This window comes from Pleuronectes platessa, chromosome 19 (assembly GCF_947347685.1).
Source record: "Pleuronectes platessa chromosome 19, fPlePla1.1, whole genome shotgun sequence".
NCBI lineage: Eukaryota > Metazoa > Chordata > Actinopteri > Pleuronectiformes > Pleuronectidae > Pleuronectes > Pleuronectes platessa.
The window spans coordinates 12,219,531-12,240,402 of NC_070644.1; the positions used below are offsets into that span (position 1 = coordinate 12,219,531).

At 41.1% G+C, this 20,872-nt stretch overlaps 1 protein-coding gene across 2 annotated transcripts; it reads left to right on the plus strand.

Annotated features, from left to right (window-relative positions):
- Window positions 1-1,342: 1,342 nt before the first annotated feature.
- On the plus strand, window positions 1,343-19,682 carry fubp3 (far upstream element (FUSE) binding protein 3). Of its 2 annotated transcripts, XM_053410913.1 has the most exons (19): window positions 1,343-1,475; window positions 5,294-5,405; window positions 7,365-7,398; window positions 7,934-7,983; window positions 8,108-8,179; window positions 8,410-8,467; window positions 9,279-9,441; window positions 10,029-10,127; window positions 10,327-10,431; window positions 10,550-10,652; window positions 11,062-11,162; window positions 11,441-11,570; window positions 15,278-15,438; window positions 15,717-15,790; window positions 15,948-16,024; window positions 16,403-16,459; window positions 16,793-16,843; window positions 17,000-17,127; window positions 18,253-19,682. In XM_053410913.1, exons 1-19 carry the CDS (start codon window positions 1,380-1,382, stop codon window positions 18,259-18,261), a joined length of 1,680 nt encoding a protein of 559 aa, XP_053266888.1. In that variant the 5' UTR covers window positions 1,343-1,379; the 3' UTR covers window positions 18,262-19,682. The 2 variants fall into 2 exon arrangements, with proteins under 2 accessions (XP_053266888.1, XP_053266889.1); XM_053410914.1 differs by lacking the exon at window positions 16,403-16,459.
- Window positions 19,683-20,872: the final 1,190 nt, after the last annotated feature.

Sequence of the window (20,872 nt, forward strand, 5' to 3'; positions counted from 1 at the left end):
CTTTGCTGGACCCCACATGCATTTTTTTGCCCCATGCTCCACTTTGTTCAATGAGGTTTGGATGCGATTTATGGGGCAGGAACTGTTTTGCATAAACAGTTTGGAAATTTGCTGCAATTTTCTTGCTGCTGCCATTTCCCAGATGTGCAACAATAGATGTTTCCACATGTGCAGCAAGGGAGAAAACCGACATTCCTCCATTTTCATTTTATTGTGTCAAATTGGAATTTTGTTTGACTCCGAGAAGACAGATTGAGATGTTTGAATTATATGGAGCAAATGTCAGATTAAAACATCAATGTGGCTCTGACTAAAGCACTGGAAGATATGGGTAATATGTTAATACTATTTTCCTGTTTAACAAATCCTGATTGTACAGGTCAATATAAAACCAGTGATAAAGTACAAGGGCACATGGGGGAGTAAGATGGGACAATGCAGACATCTCTTCCTGCTGTAAACAAATGTATCTAACTTCCATGAGGAGGAAGGTAAAACTAGAACTTCAGCTCAAATGGGCTATTTTGCTTGATTTCATAAATCTTGCTTTGTATGAGATGTTTGGCAAATACAGTTTATTCCTATTCATAGAAAACTAGTGCAGTGATCGTTCTAAACCTGCCTGTTTGAAATGGGTTTCTTGCTTAGCCTGTGGTGATGCTGCTTGTAGTTTTCTTTCTGAAACTGTAAAGGTGACCTGCAGAAATTGAGCTGCACAAGTAAACAAGCCAGAATCAGGTGTTGGGAAGGTGCTGTTGGCGTGAGCAACAACGTCGCATACGGTGATGAATCCGAGCAGCAGCTGCTACAGAGCACTCAGCAACTGTTTAAGTTCATTAAAATGTGGGTGTGCCGACACTGAACATCTTTGGGCCCTTTAGACAAACGTTTCTCCAGATAGTCGAGCGGCAGGCAGACAGAGAGGCCGGGAAACATAAGATACTTATTTAACTTTTCTGCATTTAGCATTTAACTGATTTTTACTTTAGTTTAACTTTTTTAATGTTACTTAGTATCTCACGTATACACTATGGCCTTTGCTGCTGACACCGCAAATACCCCATCGAAGCATCCATCAAGGACTGATCTGCTTTATCATGTTCTTTTGTATTTTACTCGCACTTTTAAATAGTATTTTGATGCTTTGATGACATGTAGTTGTAATACACTTTATTGTTTTCATGACATTAGCCTTTTGAATTGACACAGTGGCATAAATGGGGGATATAAGCAAACATACTTTCTACAAACATGCATCATGGTCGTTGCAAACATGTGCTTCTCGGTCATCTCGCGAGATCACGTGGAGCTTTGGTTTGGCACGTGTGCAGCTTTTTTTCTCTTTTTTTTTTTAGAGTGGCTCTCAGCTGCCGAGGCGGATGATGATGATGGCGGAGCTGGTTCAGGGACAGGCCTCGGTGGCTCAGCCCGGAACGAAAGATGACTTCGCAGACACGATACGCCGGGTCCGACAGGTAACACGCTCTCCGTGGCGGACTACCCCGGACCACACGCCGGGGGCTCCGTGTGTCGGAGCCGGGGCAGGAACCTCGGTCGGGTCAGCCCTGAGCCACCACTACTACAAACAGCCCTCATGCAGCCGCTGTTAGCCACAGCTAGCAGGCTAACGTTAAGTAGCAGGAGGTAGCTGAGCGCACAGATTAGAGAGTTTACCCCGGGAGGACGACGCGCTGGCGAACAGTGTCCAAACTGTCAGGAAACCATCACACGATTCTGTTTCGCCCTCACACACGAAGGCCCGTGGCCGCGTCGAAGTTTGTGTAACTTTGGGTTAAGTCGACGCACACTGCAACCTGTTGTCAGGGCAGAAGTTGCACTTAGCTTAGCATGCTAGCTCGCCGACACTAACAAGTTTGGAGAGGCCGGCTCTTGACCTACCACAACGTGATCGAAACCTAAAACGCTGAGCTTTGACACGGAGCCCGAGCCAACCAGCAGCCCGGCACGCGCACACGCCGCTGGTTAACAAGTTAGCTTCACTGAACTAGTTGTTGCCCCAGTTCTTTTTAAGACGCACGCTGAGCGCTTGCTTAGTTGCCACACTTCGGCTCTGACGTTTAAACCCCGTCGTTTCACCCCCTTCGCCTAATGTGGAGCGTGTCTGTGAAAATGGAAACAGATGTTTGCTCACAACAACAAAACCCGAGTAAGCTAGTGTAGCTGCTATTAGCTTGCTAGCGTGTGTGCACTAACAGGCCATGTTAGTGTAGCGTCATCTGATCAAATAAGCCTCAGCTCCTGGGGGTTTCTCCACTGGAGCCTGGAAAAACATCTTAAATATACAAAACCCACTAGAAAACTTGCACTGATGATAGTGCTATTAAGCTAAAGCACACACACTGGCAGCAGCAGAGCAACAGTGTAGTTGTGCTGCTATTATATTTGTCATTAGTAGAGCTGTGTGTTTGCTTTAACAGAAGATTAGTAAACTACTGTCTGTGTATATTAGTGTGCAAATTGGACTTTAGTCACACAGCTGCTAGTTTAGCTTCCCTCAGTCTAGCACACAGTGTACCTTTTGTGTGTTTAAAACCAGTATTTACATTGTGTTGATATGCAAGACAACCATACATATCTGGCAGAACTATTAGCGATTAATGCACGTCATTAATCTCTCCAAAAAATCATATGTACCTAAAAGTATTTCCTGTGCAGGTACACGTCTCATTTTGAAGACATCCAGAGAACCACATGGCTGCAGCATGTCCCCGTCCATGAGTGTCTGCCCCCGCCAGCCCCCCCCCCTTCTTTTCTTATCTGTGATCACACCTTGTTCACAAGGTCTCAGATTTGCAAACTAAAAGCTTAAGGGATATGAAGGATCCAATTGCGGGCATCAACCCCAGTTTTGATCTTGATACGAAATGGAAAAGTTGAGAAGCCGATTGTGTTTGCAACATTATGTCTACAGCGGAGTCTCGGTTGTGGGTTTTGCAGTGAGTTAATATATGAGCACATTATATGCTTTTAGAAAGGAGAAGTCATTCTGTCGCTTTGTGGGGTATAAGACATCGGAGTGGTTTATGATAACATAGGAAGTGGAGGCCTCATTGTCATGCTTCTTTACACTATTGTATAAAGTGAGGTGTTAACTGAATTTTGAATCCAATAGCTGCAAAAGCTTAAATTACTTCAAAGTACAATTTTAGTTAAGCGCTGTTTTTTTCAAATTAAACAGGTACCAGGGTGCTCTGTAAAGATCCATTAACTCACTTGTCTAATTTACCAGATGTTGACCTCTACATTAGACCTCCCGTTGGCTAATTATTGGATTCTTCCTCTTTCTGCTCGCCCCCTCTGCTGTTACTGTTTGCTAAATGCCACTGTCACTAAATGGATCCATGTTGATCCTAAACATAACCATTAACTTGTTGTAAACCAGTGAAACATGAACATTCTGTCTTGCACACAAAAAAAAAACTTATTGAGTTGAAGTCAGTCATGAATGGTGTAGATTACTCACGAAATAGTTGTGCCACGGTGGCCAATGGACACGGTGTTCTCGGATCCTAAATATAAACTATACATACTTCGGTTCCCATGTGACCAAATGCCATGTGACTTTTATTTGTCTTATTTTTGGAAGAATCAGAAATAACATATTTTAAAAGTATGCAGGGAAGTGAGTCTAGTCTGTCCAGTCCACAGTGGTGTTTACCCAGAGGGCTCAGAGCACACTGTAGGATCCACTGCAGGATAGACCACTACAGTTTGTACCAGGCAGTTTGCCATAGAAACCACCAGACTGCCCAAAGAAAGGGACTTACTGTGTTTGTATGTAGAAGCATATTTCCCTCAGTCCTCCAGTGAGACTAATCATTGGGAATCTTGGAAATAAAGTAAATAATTTATCTGAACAATATTGGGATATTGAACTTAATACGTCAATTAGTGTTTTATCGAAAAACCCTTGTGTTAAAACAGCTAGGTTCGTAATTGTTTTTATTAGACCAAGACGATATGACTAAAATTTATATATATATACATTTATAGATAGATGAAGGTGTTTGAATGCTTGATTAACGGCAAAAAATTAAACAAATCTGAGTTTGATCAATTATATACCCCCTCAGTGAGCTTGCACAATGCTAAGCATATCAACATATATTATATTGCAGTAATTATTGATTTATAGCCTTAATCTGAATGACTATAAAATATACACGTAGTCAGTAGTAATAATACTATTACTGACAGAGGCCTCCCTGCCCTTTTAACTAACTTAAATAAATAACTTAAATTTCCGTGATCTGTTAAGTCAAATAAGGTTTAAAACTCCTGTATTGATTCAGTATCGAGATGATTAGGCAGGTATTGCATTACATGACAACACACATCTCTGTACAGTCAAAAATTGACCTAGCCTGGAATAGAAAAAAAGGGCAGGTGTTTCAGAAGACGCTTCTTAACAATCTGTCCATATCTTGTAAAGCAAAACTCTTGAAAAGCACAGGTTTCAGAAAGTGTAACCATTTCCTTCTACAATGCTTTCATGTTGCTTGACGTGCTCATAGCTTCAGTAATGTCCTGTGAAGCAGCCGCCCCACACCCACCTTCCCTCTCTGCCTCCTTATTTCCATTGCTGGGCTCTGAAGTAGATAATCATCCCTGAAGGTGATGGAAGACTCTAAATGCCGTCACTATATTTTCATATTGTGAAAAAATTCCAGTCAGGCACAGATGTCAATTTAGTGTAATTTTCTGAAATGCTATACTTTTGTATGTGAGGAGAAGTGGCAGCTTAACAGGGGAGTGGAAAATGCTGTTGGCGCTGTCGTGCAACAAAACTGAAGATTTAAGTGTCCATCAGCACAGAAAACGAGCATCTGCTTTAGGTCGACAAGTGGATGATTTAGAAAATACAACTACATGGATTTTTAGTTAAGCAGTAATGCAAAAAAAGTGCCCTCGTCTTTAACTAGTGTGCAAGTGGTTGTGCACTTTGTCAGAATAACACAATGCAAATGTTGTGTGGTGCCAGAAATTTAGATAGAGCGGGCACATGACAAATGTTTGAAGGAAATCACCAGTGTTTGTAATCTCAACAAGATCTGGAGCAGACTGCTTCCAGCAACTGTAATATTTGGGTGCAGGTTTCAGCTGCTGTCAAAAAGATAACCACACACAACAGAGACTTCACGGACTGGGAACAAGTCATTTATCCCAAAGTTTTGTCCGAGATGACATCTTGGTAGGAAAGTGTATGTTCAAAGAATATCATCACCACTTTTCACCTTTTCTTCCATCTGTCCCACTGTGACATTTTCTCCAGATGGCAGCCAAGATGGGCGGAGACCAGATGCCCAACATGAACAATTCCTCTCCGGTCATAGATCCCTCCCTCTACGGCTTTGGAGGCCAAAAACGTTCACTAGACAATGGAGGTAAGCCTTCATTATGGACACACAGAAATCACTGATGCTTCAGCTTTAATTCTCCAAAGCATATACACCTTCATAGAAACATCTTCCTGCAAATTAGAAACTCTTATGGCGTCTTCTCTGTTCACAATTAGTTTGTTTTTAATAAAAAAAAATTAAGTGGGGTAAAAATCGGACAATTATTATATCAGCTGCCTTCAGACGTATACTGAACTCTGCAGTTCTTCTGTATTTTTCGGAGACGCTCGCAGTTTCTGCGGACTTTCTCCACCTGACCTCCTAGTATAATGTCCGTAGAAATCCAGAAGAAGTCGATGTGAAAACACAGCAGGAGGTCCCCCACTGAATTCACCGCGAGCAAGTGGGGCGGTAGATTAGGCGTATAGCGTGCGACAGCCGGTCAAAAAAAGAGGGGTTGCAGACACATCGAAGACACCAACGAAGGAGACTTAAGGTGTCTGTTAAGAAAATCAAGTGATCTCCGCATCAGAGTTAATACATCACTTCCTGACTCTCCTGATTGATTCATATATCTTCCTGGGTATGACGGCCGCTATATTTGTCGGCTAGTTTTTGAATGCTGTCATTTAACCTCGGATTTCATTTAAATTTTTGTATTATGTTTATAGTCTGCATGTAGCAATATTTAAAGACTAAATATATTTAGTGTCATCAGTTTCGAGTGGTTTTTGAGGTTCTGCCGATCTGAAGAACAATACAGGCAAACGATCCTAAGTAGCAGAACAGGTTTTATCATTGTCATACCTGCAAACCAGTTTGGATTTAGTATCATTTTATTCTATGGGCCTAATAATCCATTGAAGTTATTGAAACGTTACCTTACTATTTAGTCAATAACCCAATATCTTTTTATACTTATGTCCTTTTTGAACAGCTACATGAGTTGATAAAAATGTCCTAACTGAACTATATTTAATAATTTAATATAGTTGAAAACTGATGCTGTGCACCACTGATAGGTTACTGTGGGGTAAACACAGTAAGTGTGAGCTCTGGTTTTCTATTTTCATGTTTGTGTGGAGTATTAAGTGCAGTGCGAGAAATGTCATCCTATCTCGTCGAGCCTTGTACACAAAACAAGAGATTTGCTCCATTTCATATCCGTGAAGTGGGAACACTAGTCATTTATTCCGTCCTCCTGTTATCTTGTCACAGTTGTTTGTATGATATTTCAGCCCTGAATGCATGGATAGATAAATTGTATGCAATTCTGGTTTAGTTTTGTTTGTCACACTGTTGTTGTTTTCAAAAATGTGTCCTCGGTTTTTCTTCTGTCAAGGTTGTTGCACAATACAGGGGGAAACAACAGAAATGCTATCCGTGTTTAACAGCTAGCTACCAGCATTTAATTATCAAATGTACAATAATACAAACACACTCCGGGTGTTCGCACTTTATCTTGCAGTCTTGTCCTCGAATGATTTTAGTACACCTCCTTCTTTATATTCATAGCTGTTCCAGCATTGCGAGTTAACCCCAGTGCATTTCCAGAAGAAGTGAAATCAGTGCAAACGACCATAAAATTGATCGAAGCTGCTAGATATCAACTCAGGTGTTTACGTCCACGGCAGCGCATCCTCCAGTGACCCTGCAAGACCCTTGCTTGGTGCTACCTGTCAAAATGCAATTCAGGACCAGCAGCCAGTGACCCAGCAGCTGCCTCTCTCTTTCTGAATGGCTCTGATTGAAACACTCACTCATACACTTGCGGGCCTGATTTCCATGCCTGTGAAAGCCCCCGCTGTGGGTCAGACACGAACACAGAGGATTGGCAGGGCCGCATCCATCTGCTCCCTGTCCCCTCCAGCAGCGACTGATTCATTTGCACTTTGCTGCTTCATTTGCAGTCACTTTAGCGCGTATTTAAAACATTATTTTTAACCATGATCTCATGCTATTTCCTGTATGTTAATTAGTTTGTTTTTCTCTCCTTTCCCTCAGTTGGGAACCACCTCGGAGCAATGGTACATCAAAGGTGAGCAGTAAAATCAGTTTCTGTTCATTTTGAATACACTGTAGAGGCGTTCATAGTAATGATAGCACATTTTATTTTATGTAACCATAAACCCTCATTGGTTGTTTGGTTTCAACTTCAGATTTTGTTTCTCCATGACCCTAAAAGAGGAATCGTGTACAATCACATCCTCAATTTTTTTCCCAATTTGAATTGTAGTTTCATTACTGTTTATTTCCCTCATTAATCGTTTAATTGTTAGATCTTTAAAATATTTTAAAATAGTGAAAAATATCCATCACAAACTGGGCAATTTCAAATTGCTTATTTCTTTTCACCTTTCTTCCCAAACCTAAAGACTTCTTATAATAATGTTAGAAAACAAAAAAGTAACATTTTATAATGACAATAATTATTAGTTAAAGCTCTAATCATCTCGCATCTATGTTTGCGATTGGCACAATTTGGCTGAGGGAAAATGTCCTTACCTTTGATTGGTCTTAATTTAATTTGTCTTTGGTCTGTCAGTTGTTAATCACGTCCGTGTCTCTCTCAGGGCTTTCACAACAGAAGACTTCAAAGTGCCTGATAAGATGGTGGGCTTCAGTAAGTAGCCCTCGAGTCAGTACAATTGTTTGACACGTAATCATCAGTGTTGACATTGTATTCAGTGTTTCAGTCACTGCTGGGGGCTGTGGCTTATAGCTGGTCTTTTCTCTTCTCCTCATAGTCATTGGAAAAGGAGGAGAGCAGATCTCAAGAATTCAACTGGAATCAGGTTGTAAGATCCAGATTGCTTCAGGTACGTTATTGCGAAACACATCTATGCCCAACTGGTTCAAAGTGAGACGCCAACTACTCCAAGTGATATATCTAACCAGTCACATTCATATTTCACAAAGCCCCTTTTATGTGCTAAAATGTGTAATTTTGGGCTGTATAAATAAAATTGACTAAACTACAAAGAATTGATTAACCATTTTTCTGTATGTGACAATGTGCAGTTTGTCTAATCTTCCTATTTGTTCACAGACAGTGGAGGCATGTTGGACAGACCCTGCACACTGACCGGCAGCCCAGAGAACATTGAGTGAGTCTCAGCTTTTTTTTATATTTTATTTTTAACCTTTAAACAATTATATAGATACACAATACTGTTCTTTTTCTCATTGTACTCTGTTAAATGAGAAATACATCTTAAGGGAAAAAAGGTTTCTTTGACTTCCCTGTATGACTGTAGAACAGAAGCAAAATTCTTTTTTTACATTTAATCTAAAACTGTGTTGGTCATGTATCCATATAGTTAAAAAAACAACGAAAGATTTTGTAACCATCTTTGAGAATGTTTGAGGTATTTCCTCTAGCTACGGGGAGATGGGACCCTGACGTACTCTCTTTCTATTGCAAAGTGTTAAGGTGAATACCTGTTGTATAAGTGGTACTATCCCATATTAAGCAAATGCCTGGGTCCATTGAAAAAACAAACCCTATAATTCCAGTCATAAAGGTACAAACTTTTCAACAGGAACAACCAGGTGGAGTGCAAGAAACATCTGACACTTCAGGGTTCATTCAGTCTCTCTGGGGTTAAATAGAGTTGGGGAATATGGTCATAAAGGACCAGTCTGTATCAGGCGCTAACAGTGGCCACTGACAGACTGTCTTTCAACTCTCCACATTGACATATGTACTGAAGCTGAACAGAGTATTAGTTAAGAGAAAGTGTGCCCTATTGTTGTGACAGAGAGGGCATGAACTCCAATCTCTTTTCATATCTGTCCTCAATCACCTGAACACCTCTTTCAGCGTTTGACAAAGAAAAATGTGACGCAGACCAGTTTTTGTGCAGAATCTGTGATAAATGTTTTTCTTCCCCCCCCCACACTCCTTCTCCCATACAGTCAGGCTAAGAGGCTGCTGAGTGAGATTGTGGAGCAGTGTCGGTATGGTCCAGGCTTCCACTGCGATATGGACGGCAACAGTTCCATCCAGCAAATGCTCATCCCTGCCAACAAAGTCGGCCTGGTCATCGGCAAAGGAGGCGAAACCATCAAGCAGCTGCAGGTGTGGTCTTAGGACACTGTGAAGATTTTGCTTCTGCAGTAGTTGTAGCTTTTTACAACCTGACAGCTGCCATCATTCTAGATACATTACATTTACTGTCATGGTAGGGAACATGCAGACGGGCGAACCCACATATTTAATCCATATATTTAGCAGTGAAAAGTAAATTGAAGCTACAGTCTTCAGTATGAATTATACTGTAATTGTCCCGTGCACTACAGTTCCTCCTTGCTTAGATTGCATGAATATGCAAGAAACCAGTTTTGTTTGTCATGTTGACATTTTCTATAGTTTGCCTTCCACATATGAAGAACACAGAGATAAATGTTTTGGGTTATACACGTTCACAATGTCCAGACAAGGAGTGGCATCCGGGTCGAGCATGCAAACATTACATATTTATTCTGCTGCAGTAATCTTAAGTCTTTTACGGCGTCGCTTGTTGATTCACCAGCATGTTTTCATGCGATAGATCAGAATAAAAGCTGTTCTTTGAGCCCTGAAAAAATGTCCACCCTTCAGAGTGAATGGTGTTTTTGACCCCAGGTAACTCTTGTTCCTGCCTCTGTCTGATTGTGCCCCTGCAGGAGAGAACAGGAGTGCAGATGATAATGATTCAGGATGACCCAATGCCCACTGGAGCAGACAAGCCCCTGAGAATCACTGGGGATCCCCACAAAGTGCAGGTTGGTCTCAGAAGAGCTCAGTGTGCGCTGATGTCTTTTCAGTTTACACTCAATTTTACACATTTTATGCCTTCAGGCTTCAGCTCAAACACTGGAAAACATCTTTGTTTTTATTGAGAGGCTTTCAGTTGAACTTTTGCTTTGTTTCACATCCATTTTTTATTAAGAATTTTGTATGTTTTTTCTTTCGTCACTGTAGCAAGCCCGTGAACTTGTGGTGAAGCTCATCCGAGACAAGGACCAGGGTGACTTCAGGGTTGGGAGAGCAGACTTTGGATCCAAAATGGGGGGAAGCAGTCTGGATGTAAGAACCAGCCTCACTGCTTTTCAGTTACAGAACACACAGGTTTATGCTTATGTATCTATCCAGATAGGGTAATATATTATTTTTTCTAAAGTCTTCTTTCTGCCTCTTTGTCCAGGTGGTTGTTCCCAGATTTGCTGTTGGCATCATCATCGGTAGGAACGGAGAGATGATCAAGAAGATTCAGAATGATGCTGGGGTCAGGATCCAGTTCAAACAAGGTGAGCACATAATGTTTGCGGGCACCTGCTCAAACGTATATCTTAACAATGACGCTACAGAAATGCCACAGGGAGAACTGTGATAGGTCAGACTGCTTGTGTTTACTCCTGTAAGTCAATGATGCTGGCTGAGCTTGTTGATGGTCAGTCTTCTCCTTTTCAGTATCGCACATGTAACAAAGAAATTTCCTCTGCATAAAACTCAGGACACAAACTTAGCCTGTGTGTTTGACGGCTGATATATAATTTAGAGCGAGTGAGCTCAAGGCAAAGCTTCATTCAATCATCAGAATTCATAGTTATAGTTTGAAGGACTATCAGGATACCAGGATTCTGTTCACTTGTGGTACTTGACAATAAACATGTCAACAATAGCTGAAGAGTCAAAGAGCTTTTTGTCCTTGTCCAGATGATGGAGTCAGTCCTGACCGAGTTGCTCAAGTGATGGGTCAGCCCGACCACTGCCACCATGCAGTTCACCTCATCAATGAACTGGTTCAAACAGCTCAGGTATGTCATGTATGTCAACATGTGCAGTGCCACTTTGTTGTAACTATAATTACCTTTTTGAATACATTTTACTTATCTATGCTTTGCTGATACTTATTATCTTTGATGTTTAAGGACATTTTTTTTCTCCATTTCTTAAGCTCGTTATAAAAGGGAAGAAACTGACATTTTGATGAAACTATAGAAGAATTTTTTATAAAAAGCTATTTTAAGGAGCAATTGATCCCACATCTGTTACTTTTTTAAATTTTTTACTCCTCCCCAATTTTTCTCCACAGGAGCGTGATGGATTTGGGGGAGTAATGGGACGTCGAGGGCGAGCCGACAGTAGCAATGGAGGCCCTGCAGGACTGCAGGAGGTGACATATGCAGTCCCTGCTGACAAGTGTGGCCTAGTTATTGGCAAAGGTAAAGAACATGTTTTGGTTATTATGTTGATTTAAACACTTGTGGGTCCCGTTAGCTCCTCAGTGTAACTTTTGAATCATTTTTCTCAGTAGCGGGTACATAAAAGATTTATTTTTCTCTGAGGTCAACTCTTTCACATGTCCATTATCCTGACTCAACTGGCTGTCTTAGAGAATTAACACACAGTTCACCAATACCAACCGTCTTACTTAAAGCATACCCAACTCACCAGATTGGCTCTTTCCTCTAATAACTGAACGCCATTTGGTGTTCTGCCGCTACGTGAAACTGATGAGAAGAAGGGGGGTGAGTGACCACCCTCCTATTCTCCCTCCAGGGCTCATGTATACAGCACAAGTGGCATTCATTGGCTTCACTAAGGGCTTAATGACGGGGATAATGCGTGTAATGTGACATTAATTGTTAAAGGTGCATAATAACAGCCCTCAATCATGTGGAAGGCTGCCTGGCATCTAATGAGGGTCTTTCAGCCCAATAGAGTGCAGCGAGGGAATGAATAGGAGGAATTAGCTTATTGGCTATTCATGCCCACTCTATTGCCAGCTATTTAAAAGTCATTGACCATTGCATTGGAAGGAGCTGCGAGTGTGTGTGTGTGTGTGTGTGTGTGTCGTATGTGTGCATGCATTTCGCCTTGGTGTGTGTGTGTGTGTGTGTGGTGGTGGGCGGGGTCAGGGGGGGCCTCTTTACCTAAGATAAAAACATGGCAATAGAAATGTCAAGTGGCTTTTGTGCATGTAGTGGGGCGAGGGAAACAAATAAACCTGGGCGTTGCGTCCCCCTCTCCAAGCATTAGCATATGAAGTGGGCCAATATGGTGGAGATGGCGGTGGGTCTGGGTGCTGTCAGCCGTTCCTTAAAGAGCACAGTGATTAATATCTTTACGATGCCATATGTAGCCCATTGCCCCTCTGTTTTGACCCCAACACACACACACACACACACACTCTCTCTCTCTGCAGTTGGCGAATTGAGCCACCCACCAACCTGCTCAGACTTTATTACCGACTTAAATTTGCAAGAGCCGTTACCATTATCAGGCAACTTTACTCAATGCTTTTGGCCTAAAAGTTACAACTAAAGGATCAGTTTTCCAGAGCTTTGTCTTCCTCAGCAGAGTGTTCTCAGTTTAAAACAGAATTTTTCTTGGAGGAAATCTCCATGTGAAAGCTAGTGAGTCTACGTGAAGATTTCTTTGTCAAACTCAAAGTCTTAAGGTAAAGAATTAAAGTTCACACTTAACCCATGATAATTCAAAATCCGATGCTAATGGTTACAATATCCTGCCACATATTTTTATGTTAGCTCTAGGTTTTTGTAGTTTGGGCATTTCACTGACAGTTTTATGTTTATGTATCATAATGGCATTATAACAACATATACAAATCTGGCTAGAATCTAAGAACTATTTTTATTATTTACTAATCTGCCATTTATATTCAGGAGAAAGTAGACTGTGACCTTAACTTTCCACAGTCTGTTGTGGTCTAATCAGCTTGGCAAAATCTAAATATTCATAAGACTCGGTTTTCTGTCTTGGAATATAAAGAAAGGAACTATATCAGGAAAATAATCAACTGTGAAAATTGAGCCAATTTATTTTCCCGCTTATTTTTATTGGTTCGGGCTCTAGAGAACATAAATAATTTGAAACATTTTGAAAAAGTTAATTTGCTATTCCTGTTAACTGGTGTAAGGCAAAGTTTATATAGCATTTCATACATAGGCAGTTCAAAGTATTTTACATAATTCTTAAAAATAGAACACAGCAAAGAAAAATAAGACTGTATAAATGGAGCTTAACAATTTTGTATAACGAAACAAATCGGAATTCAGGGATAACTTCGTTCTTTTTTCCATCCACTCATATGAATAGGTATCATATAAATAGTATATATATGACCCAGCCGTGGTTTCATCTAAAGCTGCTGTGTGGTGTTATTTTTCCCCTGAGGCCTCCAGAGGGTTTCCCCACCAGCAGCGGCTAACCAGTCCCTTGGCTTTGCCCTGAATGCTGTCACCAGTTGCACTTTTGTATCCCCTCCTTTTCTCCAGCTCACTAAACCAGTCTCATTAATAAGGCCCGTATTATCTGTCCTCACTACAGCCCAGTCCATGAAATGAATAGTCAGGGTCTTCATTGCTCTCTGCTGTCTGACTAGAAGAGCTCATAATGGCTTCATTAAGGCAGAAGTTTCATTTGGTTGACAATGGGTTAATGGCCCATGTGCAGTCTGTTGGCAGCATGGAATAGGCTACGGGAGGAGGAGAGGTTTTTGATGAGCGTTTTCATTCGAAGGTCAGCCAGGGTCATCAGAGTGTCAGCCACAAGTGAACAAATGTGTAATTGATGTTGGGACAGCCCCGGTGTCCCCCCGGGAAGCACCCTCAGCCTTTTTCGTTCATACGGGCATTGTGGAGAGGGGGTGGGGGGCGGCGGCGGCAGTGGCTGTATGCCCCCCCGTTCACTCCCTCCTCTCATCACAGAGGACAACACAGAGTCAAGAATGGAAAGGGTAAAAGAGACAAATGATATCCCAGAAGGAGGATACGCTTCAATTTTGGCCCTTTTCTCCTGCCAGTGCTGTTTCATTTCTCCCTGCTGGTGTAATTGCTCTCCCCACACGTCGGGAAGCTGGCATCTGATGCCGAGGAGGGGGTGGCGTGCAGGAGATGTCTCCTTTTGTTTACCGATTTGCACGGATGTTACCACAGAATGGCAGATAAGTGGTGGGACACATGCCAGAGTCCTCATAAGATAGCACTATCACATCGGTTTAGTCAAGTGAGTCAATGATGAGAATGTCTTGTCTAATGCCGCGTCCATGTCATATAGGAAAAATTAGACAGATTTCCTAGGTAATGACTTGAGAGTTCATGTCATGCAGATGGTCCCAAGATCAGCTGATATCTCCCTGAGGATATAATGCTATCGTCTTTGCCTCGGTTTTAATGCATAGAAAAACAAATGTACACGAGGTGTCAACTATTTTTTCAAGTTTCACTGATGAGAAGAATCAAGTCAGATATATCTCTTCCCTCAGAAAAGTTTTGTTCGTAACTTGAGAAAGTTGGAAAAAACTAACCGGTGCAACATGACTGGAGAAAGGGGACTGTGGTATTCCCTTTTGCCCAAAAGGTAGAAATACTTCTATTGTTGCCTTACTGTGTACCGGCACTGAAACAAAAGATCGGGCATTTCTCAGTCAAGGCAACATGGTGGAAAAATAAACATTGCTCAATCTTCATATGCTATTGATAATGTAACAATACAAAATCTGAGAACTTCTACTTTGGAAACAACTGTTTCCTATAAAACCTACATGAATATACATGCTTACGGCATAAAGGTGGGTTTATGAATCCTCAACTGTTAAGTAACTAGTTGCCAACTCTGTCTGTTTGGGGCAGGTAGTGTTCACTGGGTCCTTAGTGCTAAACACAGTGAATGTGAACCAGAACTTTAAAGTTGTGATGAGGTGAAACTCACTGTGAAGCGCTGTAAATCTGAGATGAGCTGCAGAATCAGGTGATTGTTCTCTAGAGGTTCATCTCTGTGAGGGACACTTTGATGTGTTTTTTTTACCTTCAGTTGACTAGGAGGACTTTCCTCACTTCTCTTTTCGAAGATCTAATGTCAGCCTCATACAGAAAGTTTTAAACCTCATGTCTTGATGCTTTTGTAGGTGGAGAAACCATCAAAAACATCAAAGAGCAGTCACGTGCCCACGTGGAGCTGCAGAGAAACCCACCACCCAACACCGACCCCAACGTGCGCATCTTCTCCATCCGAGGCACCCCTCAGCAGTTGGAAAAGGCTCGCCAGCTGATCGATGAGAGAATTGGGGTAGGTGGTCTGACTCCAATCTCCCTGGCAGCCCCCCATTGTCTAGCTTGATATTCATGAGCACACATGTCAATGTGGGGAGCTGCTGGGGTGAGCTAGGTTGCTGTGGGTGCTGGTGGCCAGCAGGATGTCACCAGAGGTTAAACATAAAGAATCCATCAAATGGACTTAATGGAGTGCATCAGCAGCCCGTCCTGCCCTCTGACCTTGCCTGTTGGCTCCCTTTTAAACACAAGTGTGGTCTCTTCATCACCTCCTCTTCTCTCTCTCTGCTCCAGGGTCCTGGAATGGGGAGCAACAGCAGCTTCGGGATGAATCCCTACAACCAAGGACCAACCACTCCTCCTCAACAGTAAGGATCAGTGTTTCTCCTCACATGTCACGTTTTGATGTATGCCTTCAGTTTTTACTCGTCATCTCGTTGCTGTGTATAACTTTGTGTCTTCAGTGGCAAATTAGTTGACAAGTTTATTTTCCTCACTGTGATTTGTCTGTTCTTTTGCCTGAAGTGGGCCTCAGACGTTCATGACCGGAGGATGGGGTCAGACCTTTCAAATCTGGCAGCCTCAAGGCCAACAGGACCACAGTAAGTCTACTGAAAATCACACTCTGCTATCTATCTGGAAATAATGTAAATCAATAAATCAGCAGCTGCCTAATTGTCTCATTCAATAAGGTAACAAACAAAACACAACACGCGGAACCAGTTTTCATCCTTTAAGTTGTTTAATTAGCCATAAATTTCAATCAGAGCTCAACCAGTCGAGCTGTGTTACTGCTGTGGATTCAAAGCTGTGTGCAGGCTTGGATGAGACCATCTCATTCCCTGTGGCTAACCTCTTTCCTGTATGCACAGATTTGAAATGTGCGTTCGATGGAAATCATTATAAAAAAGTGAGGGGAAAAGGAAAAGTCTAATCCCACTGTCAGTAACTGTGGTGGTGTTATCTGTGTCTGGTTTCAGGTCAGAATGGATCCCAGACAAGCCAGATGGACTGGGAGCAGTATTATAAAAAACTAGGCAAGTGTCACGATGACAGAAGCAGCTCAGGGCCCACTTCATTTGTGCTTTAACTTTGGTCACACCAGCCTCAAGTAATATGAGATTTATATATATTTATATATATATATAAATGCACACACACAAGTAGGGAGGCCTTTACTCAGCCATATTGGAGAAATTATAAAACCACAACTGGAACATGGAGGTCTTGAAAACTGGGTTTCAAAAAGTCAAAGTGGAAACGCTGTGTTCAAGATTTGTATTTAAATCAAACGTTGAAAGAAGGAGATCTAGGGTGGTGTAGAAGCTGCTTTGTTAAATAGTTTGAATTTTTCTTGTGCTTGATTACAGGTCAGCAAAACCAAGCCCAGAGCACTGCGCCTGAATACAACAAAAATTGGGGTGAGTCTTTATCTTCTATGAGTAAAACATAATCAAACCGAAGCATAAAGGGAAGTTTGAGCTCTGACATCACCATTTAACCCTGGAATCATGGGTTGATGTCTTGATTCCTGCTTGTCTTGATTATTCCTTGCTGGTGTTTTTTCCCCCCTTCAGGCCAGACAGCCGCTCCGGCATCTCAGCAGACCTCTAATCCTGACTACAACGCCTGGGTGGACTTCTACAGACAGCCGGTGGCCTACTTCAACCAGGGCGCACAGCAGACACAAGCCCCAGGCCTTCAGGTGAGAACCAGCACCTCATCAACACGTTCCTCACAGCTTCCCACTGAAGATGTTAAAGGAGAAACAAATCCTATGTAGAGACCAAAACCAACGTGTCACTTGTGGAATAAATCCATCCTTCAGATCTGTGGTAATGAATTACATTAGTTTTAGCTCTGTGCTCCTAATCAACTAGACCATAAATATGTAGAAAGACTTAATCATTTCCGGAAACAAGAAATTGGAACTTCTCTTTGTGAGCTGATGTGCAAAGATGTTAGTATTGACTGGAAAGTTGTAGTGAATGTTTTTGTCACCTGAAATTTCCAACATCCACTTTCTTAACCCGGTTCTTCAGGTGGTTTGTTAGACAGAACCACGGGCATTTTCATCCTGTAGATTGGATGAACCAGCCGTCTATTGCGGGCAATTACAGGCTCCAATACAGGAGAAGAATGGAATTATATTTTCCATTGGCCAAAAGCCCTCAGTCCCATGTCTTTCTTTTTTCATTGAAGGAATGCTCTTTATTCCTGATATAGCAACAGAGATGCTCTTCTCTTTAGGAGCTGCTACTGTAGCCGCGTCTCACTGTCATCCCACCTTAGACATGTCATTAGCTGCCAGCAGTTCCTCCCTCATGACTCTGTGGTTTAACCACAAGAGAATAGCCTGGGGCAAGTTGCATCTAAAAACGTTTCACTACGGTTTCCGGGTTAAATGTCATGTTTGCTTGAAAGTAATGTGCAACGGGCTTCAAGTTCGGTTTTCTCTGTGTTGGAGGGTTTGCTCAATCAGCAGCAACATGTATATAAACCCCACCTTATTAAAGTCTGGCGCACTGTGGATTCTAAAGTTCTCAACAAATGCGGCAGTTGCTTTATCGTGTCCGCATCAGTTGAAGATGTTAGAAGAGGCTATTCTAGAGCAGAGGCTGTATAAAGTATACAACATGTATTCAACCACAGCTGATATTTAAATGTTATATCTGAACGCAGCCCTGGAGAAAGATAGATTCATCGTTGGTTTTGCTCTTTTCATGGGATTTAATGTGAAGACAAATGATTGAAGTCATGTCAGGACATGTAATCAGATGTAATGAGGGTAAATGTTGTGATAAATGACCAAACTGATTTCCGTCCACAGGATCATTAGAGAAGTCGCCCAGGTTAGAGACTTGAATCACTGAGAGGATGGAAAAGCCCCTTTTTTAACAGAGGGGGTTCAAGATTTGCAACGCCTTGAAGACTTTTTTTCTTAGTGAGAAACACTAGCTGTAGAATGACTTATATGATAAAGTAATATTTCTAAAATCAGGAACATTTATTTGTTACTAAATGCTTATGTACACTGTTATTTTGGATAGACAGTATCTGGGATCCCTTTTTGGACTTGAGAGAGCTGTTTCGTTTTTTTTCTTCCTGTCTTTGACTCAGATTGTACCGCCAAAATGAACCCAAGAGTTGTAACATTTCAAAAGGCAATATGATCTATTTTTTCTAGTTTTGTTGAAGTGAAACCATGATTATGCGCTTAGCAGTCTTGAATACGTTTTTTGTCCTATGTCATAAGATGTTTAAAGAGTGTGTTCAAAATGTTTTTCCTTTTACATAATTCAGTGAAATGAAACTGTGATGTTTTGTTACAGGAAATGTATTTTTGTTACAAGGTCTAAAAAAAAGAAAAAAGGATTAATGTCAGCCAGTGGCAATAGTTCTAACTTAATTCCTGTTGTGCATTGTATGCTGTTTTTTCATTGTCATTTTATTGTATTCTGGTTTAAAAAGAAAAAGGTGCAATATCTTATTTCAGTTTTGAAACAAAGATGGGTTCTCTAATATTTTGACAGACTTTTAACTTGTAGTTTTAAGATGTTTTTTTCTCTTTTTTTTCTAATGGAAATGTCATGGATAATTTATTACAATGATCTGATAAGATTTAGGGGGATGTTGCAAATAGCTGTTTTGCCTTTGCTACCTTGTAAAACTATGTATATATGCTCATATTTGACTGTTAATTTAAAATATATATGTTTCATATATATATACTTATATAAAAAAATATTTTTTTCCTGTGATCAGTGTTGCAGGAAAATTGTCCCTCCGTTTTCTGTTTCTGTTTTCATACTGAAAATGTTAAAAAAGATTGTGAATGTGTGATTTGAAATTTGATGTTGCATCTTGTTATGAAGAAAAATAAGACGTGGTAGACTTTTGTGTATGTTGTGTACCTGAACTGTTCAAGACTGCTAAGCCTGTGTACTTCTACCTGTGTAATAATTAATGTATTATGATCAAAAACTCTTATTTGGTACCTCCCAGTTCACTAACGCCACACTGAGCCCTGGCTGTGGACTCAGTGGGGCGTTGGACTCAGTCCAATGCTAATAACTTTTTAATTAATTTTTTATTTGTTTGTGTGATCTAATATAAATGATGCATCATTATGGAAAAATGATTCTGGTATTAACGTCATTTCTTAATGAAAAGGGATATAATTTCAAAATGTCTAATTATGGTGTTTGTTTTTTTTCCTCGTGTACAGTTAACCATGTATTAAAAAACATCCAGACTACCTTTATTGTGTACTGTTAAGCTGATTTTCTGTTTGATTAATATTATTTTAATTATTTGAATGTCTTCTGTTGTATTCTGATGCTCAGTGTTGAATCCTCTCAGTTTCACCTTGGAAACTCTCAGCTCTATTGTATACGTCTAAATGATAAATAGAGGATCTATAGGCCAACTGTGTTTTCATGTTTTATAAGCAGAAAATCTATATTTTCTATAGTCTTACTGCTGGTTCTCAAATTCAAATAAATGTTTCGCTAGCCGCTCTTGTGGTTGAATAATACTATTATCACAAACTCCTATTGTTAATTGCAACACTTTCCCACTGTTGCTCTGTTTAACTCTTGAAAGTAGTTTTATGAGTCAAACATCCGTCACATAACCACACAACTCCCAGTGTCTTTACACCTGTGACAGTATAAATATATTGCACATGTACATTTCTTGCTCTTGGTCGTTTTAAGATAAACCTGTAACGTCCATTTCGCAATAACCTGACAAAAAATTGCCCCATATTACATTGTCACATTTTTAAAGTCTTACCAAAACTAAATCTTTAATCTCACATACGTTGTATGTATCAATGTCCGCATCTGTCCAGTCTTAAATGGTCAAAACACACAATTGGGTATTAACTAAAATTGTTGGACACTACAGAATAATATTTCCATAATTTTTCATGTTTCCCTCGCTCAGTATCCACAAATATCCCAAAAATCCATGTCTCAATTGTCCCTGCCCCACCTCTCCCATGTGTCCGTCCCCTCACTGTCCCGTAGAAGCATCTCCTCTCTCAGCCTCCTGTCCAGTGAAATGTCTCTCCACCCCCTCCTGAGCTCCTCCAGCTTTTGTCCCTGCACATCTTTGCGCTCAGCGGGGAAGCTCCTGCCACAGTGGACCCTGAGCTGCCACATACGGGTCCCTGCATTGATGCCGTGCAGCTGTTTCCAAATCCAGCCCTTGATTTTGATCCTCTTCCCTTTTAAAAGGCACCGTCCCCGTGGACACTTCTGACCTGGTGGTCCATCATGGCTGTCCAATAATTTAGTTGTTCCAGGATCATTCCCGCGCTGAGGTCGAGAGGTGCAGTTATTATTAATATCGGTCTGTCGGAGACACTGTTCTCTTGTGTGGGGGTATTTTCATGCTGCTCCATTTAAAGCCTCGTCTTCACAGGCAGAGGAGGATGTAGTTCA

Coding starts and splice junctions, on each gene's coding strand:
- fubp3 (XM_053410913.1), top strand. CDS start 1,380: ATGATGATGATGGCGGAGCTGGTTCAGGGACAGGCCTCGGTGGCTCAG. Junction 15,439..15,716: donor TGATCGATGAGAGAATTGGG/GTAGGTGGTCTG, acceptor TCTCTGCTCCAG/GGTCCTGGAATGGGGAGCAA. Junction 16,025..16,402: donor TCAAGGCCAACAGGACCACA/GTAAGTCTACTG, acceptor GTCTGGTTTCAG/GTCAGAATGGATCCCAGACA.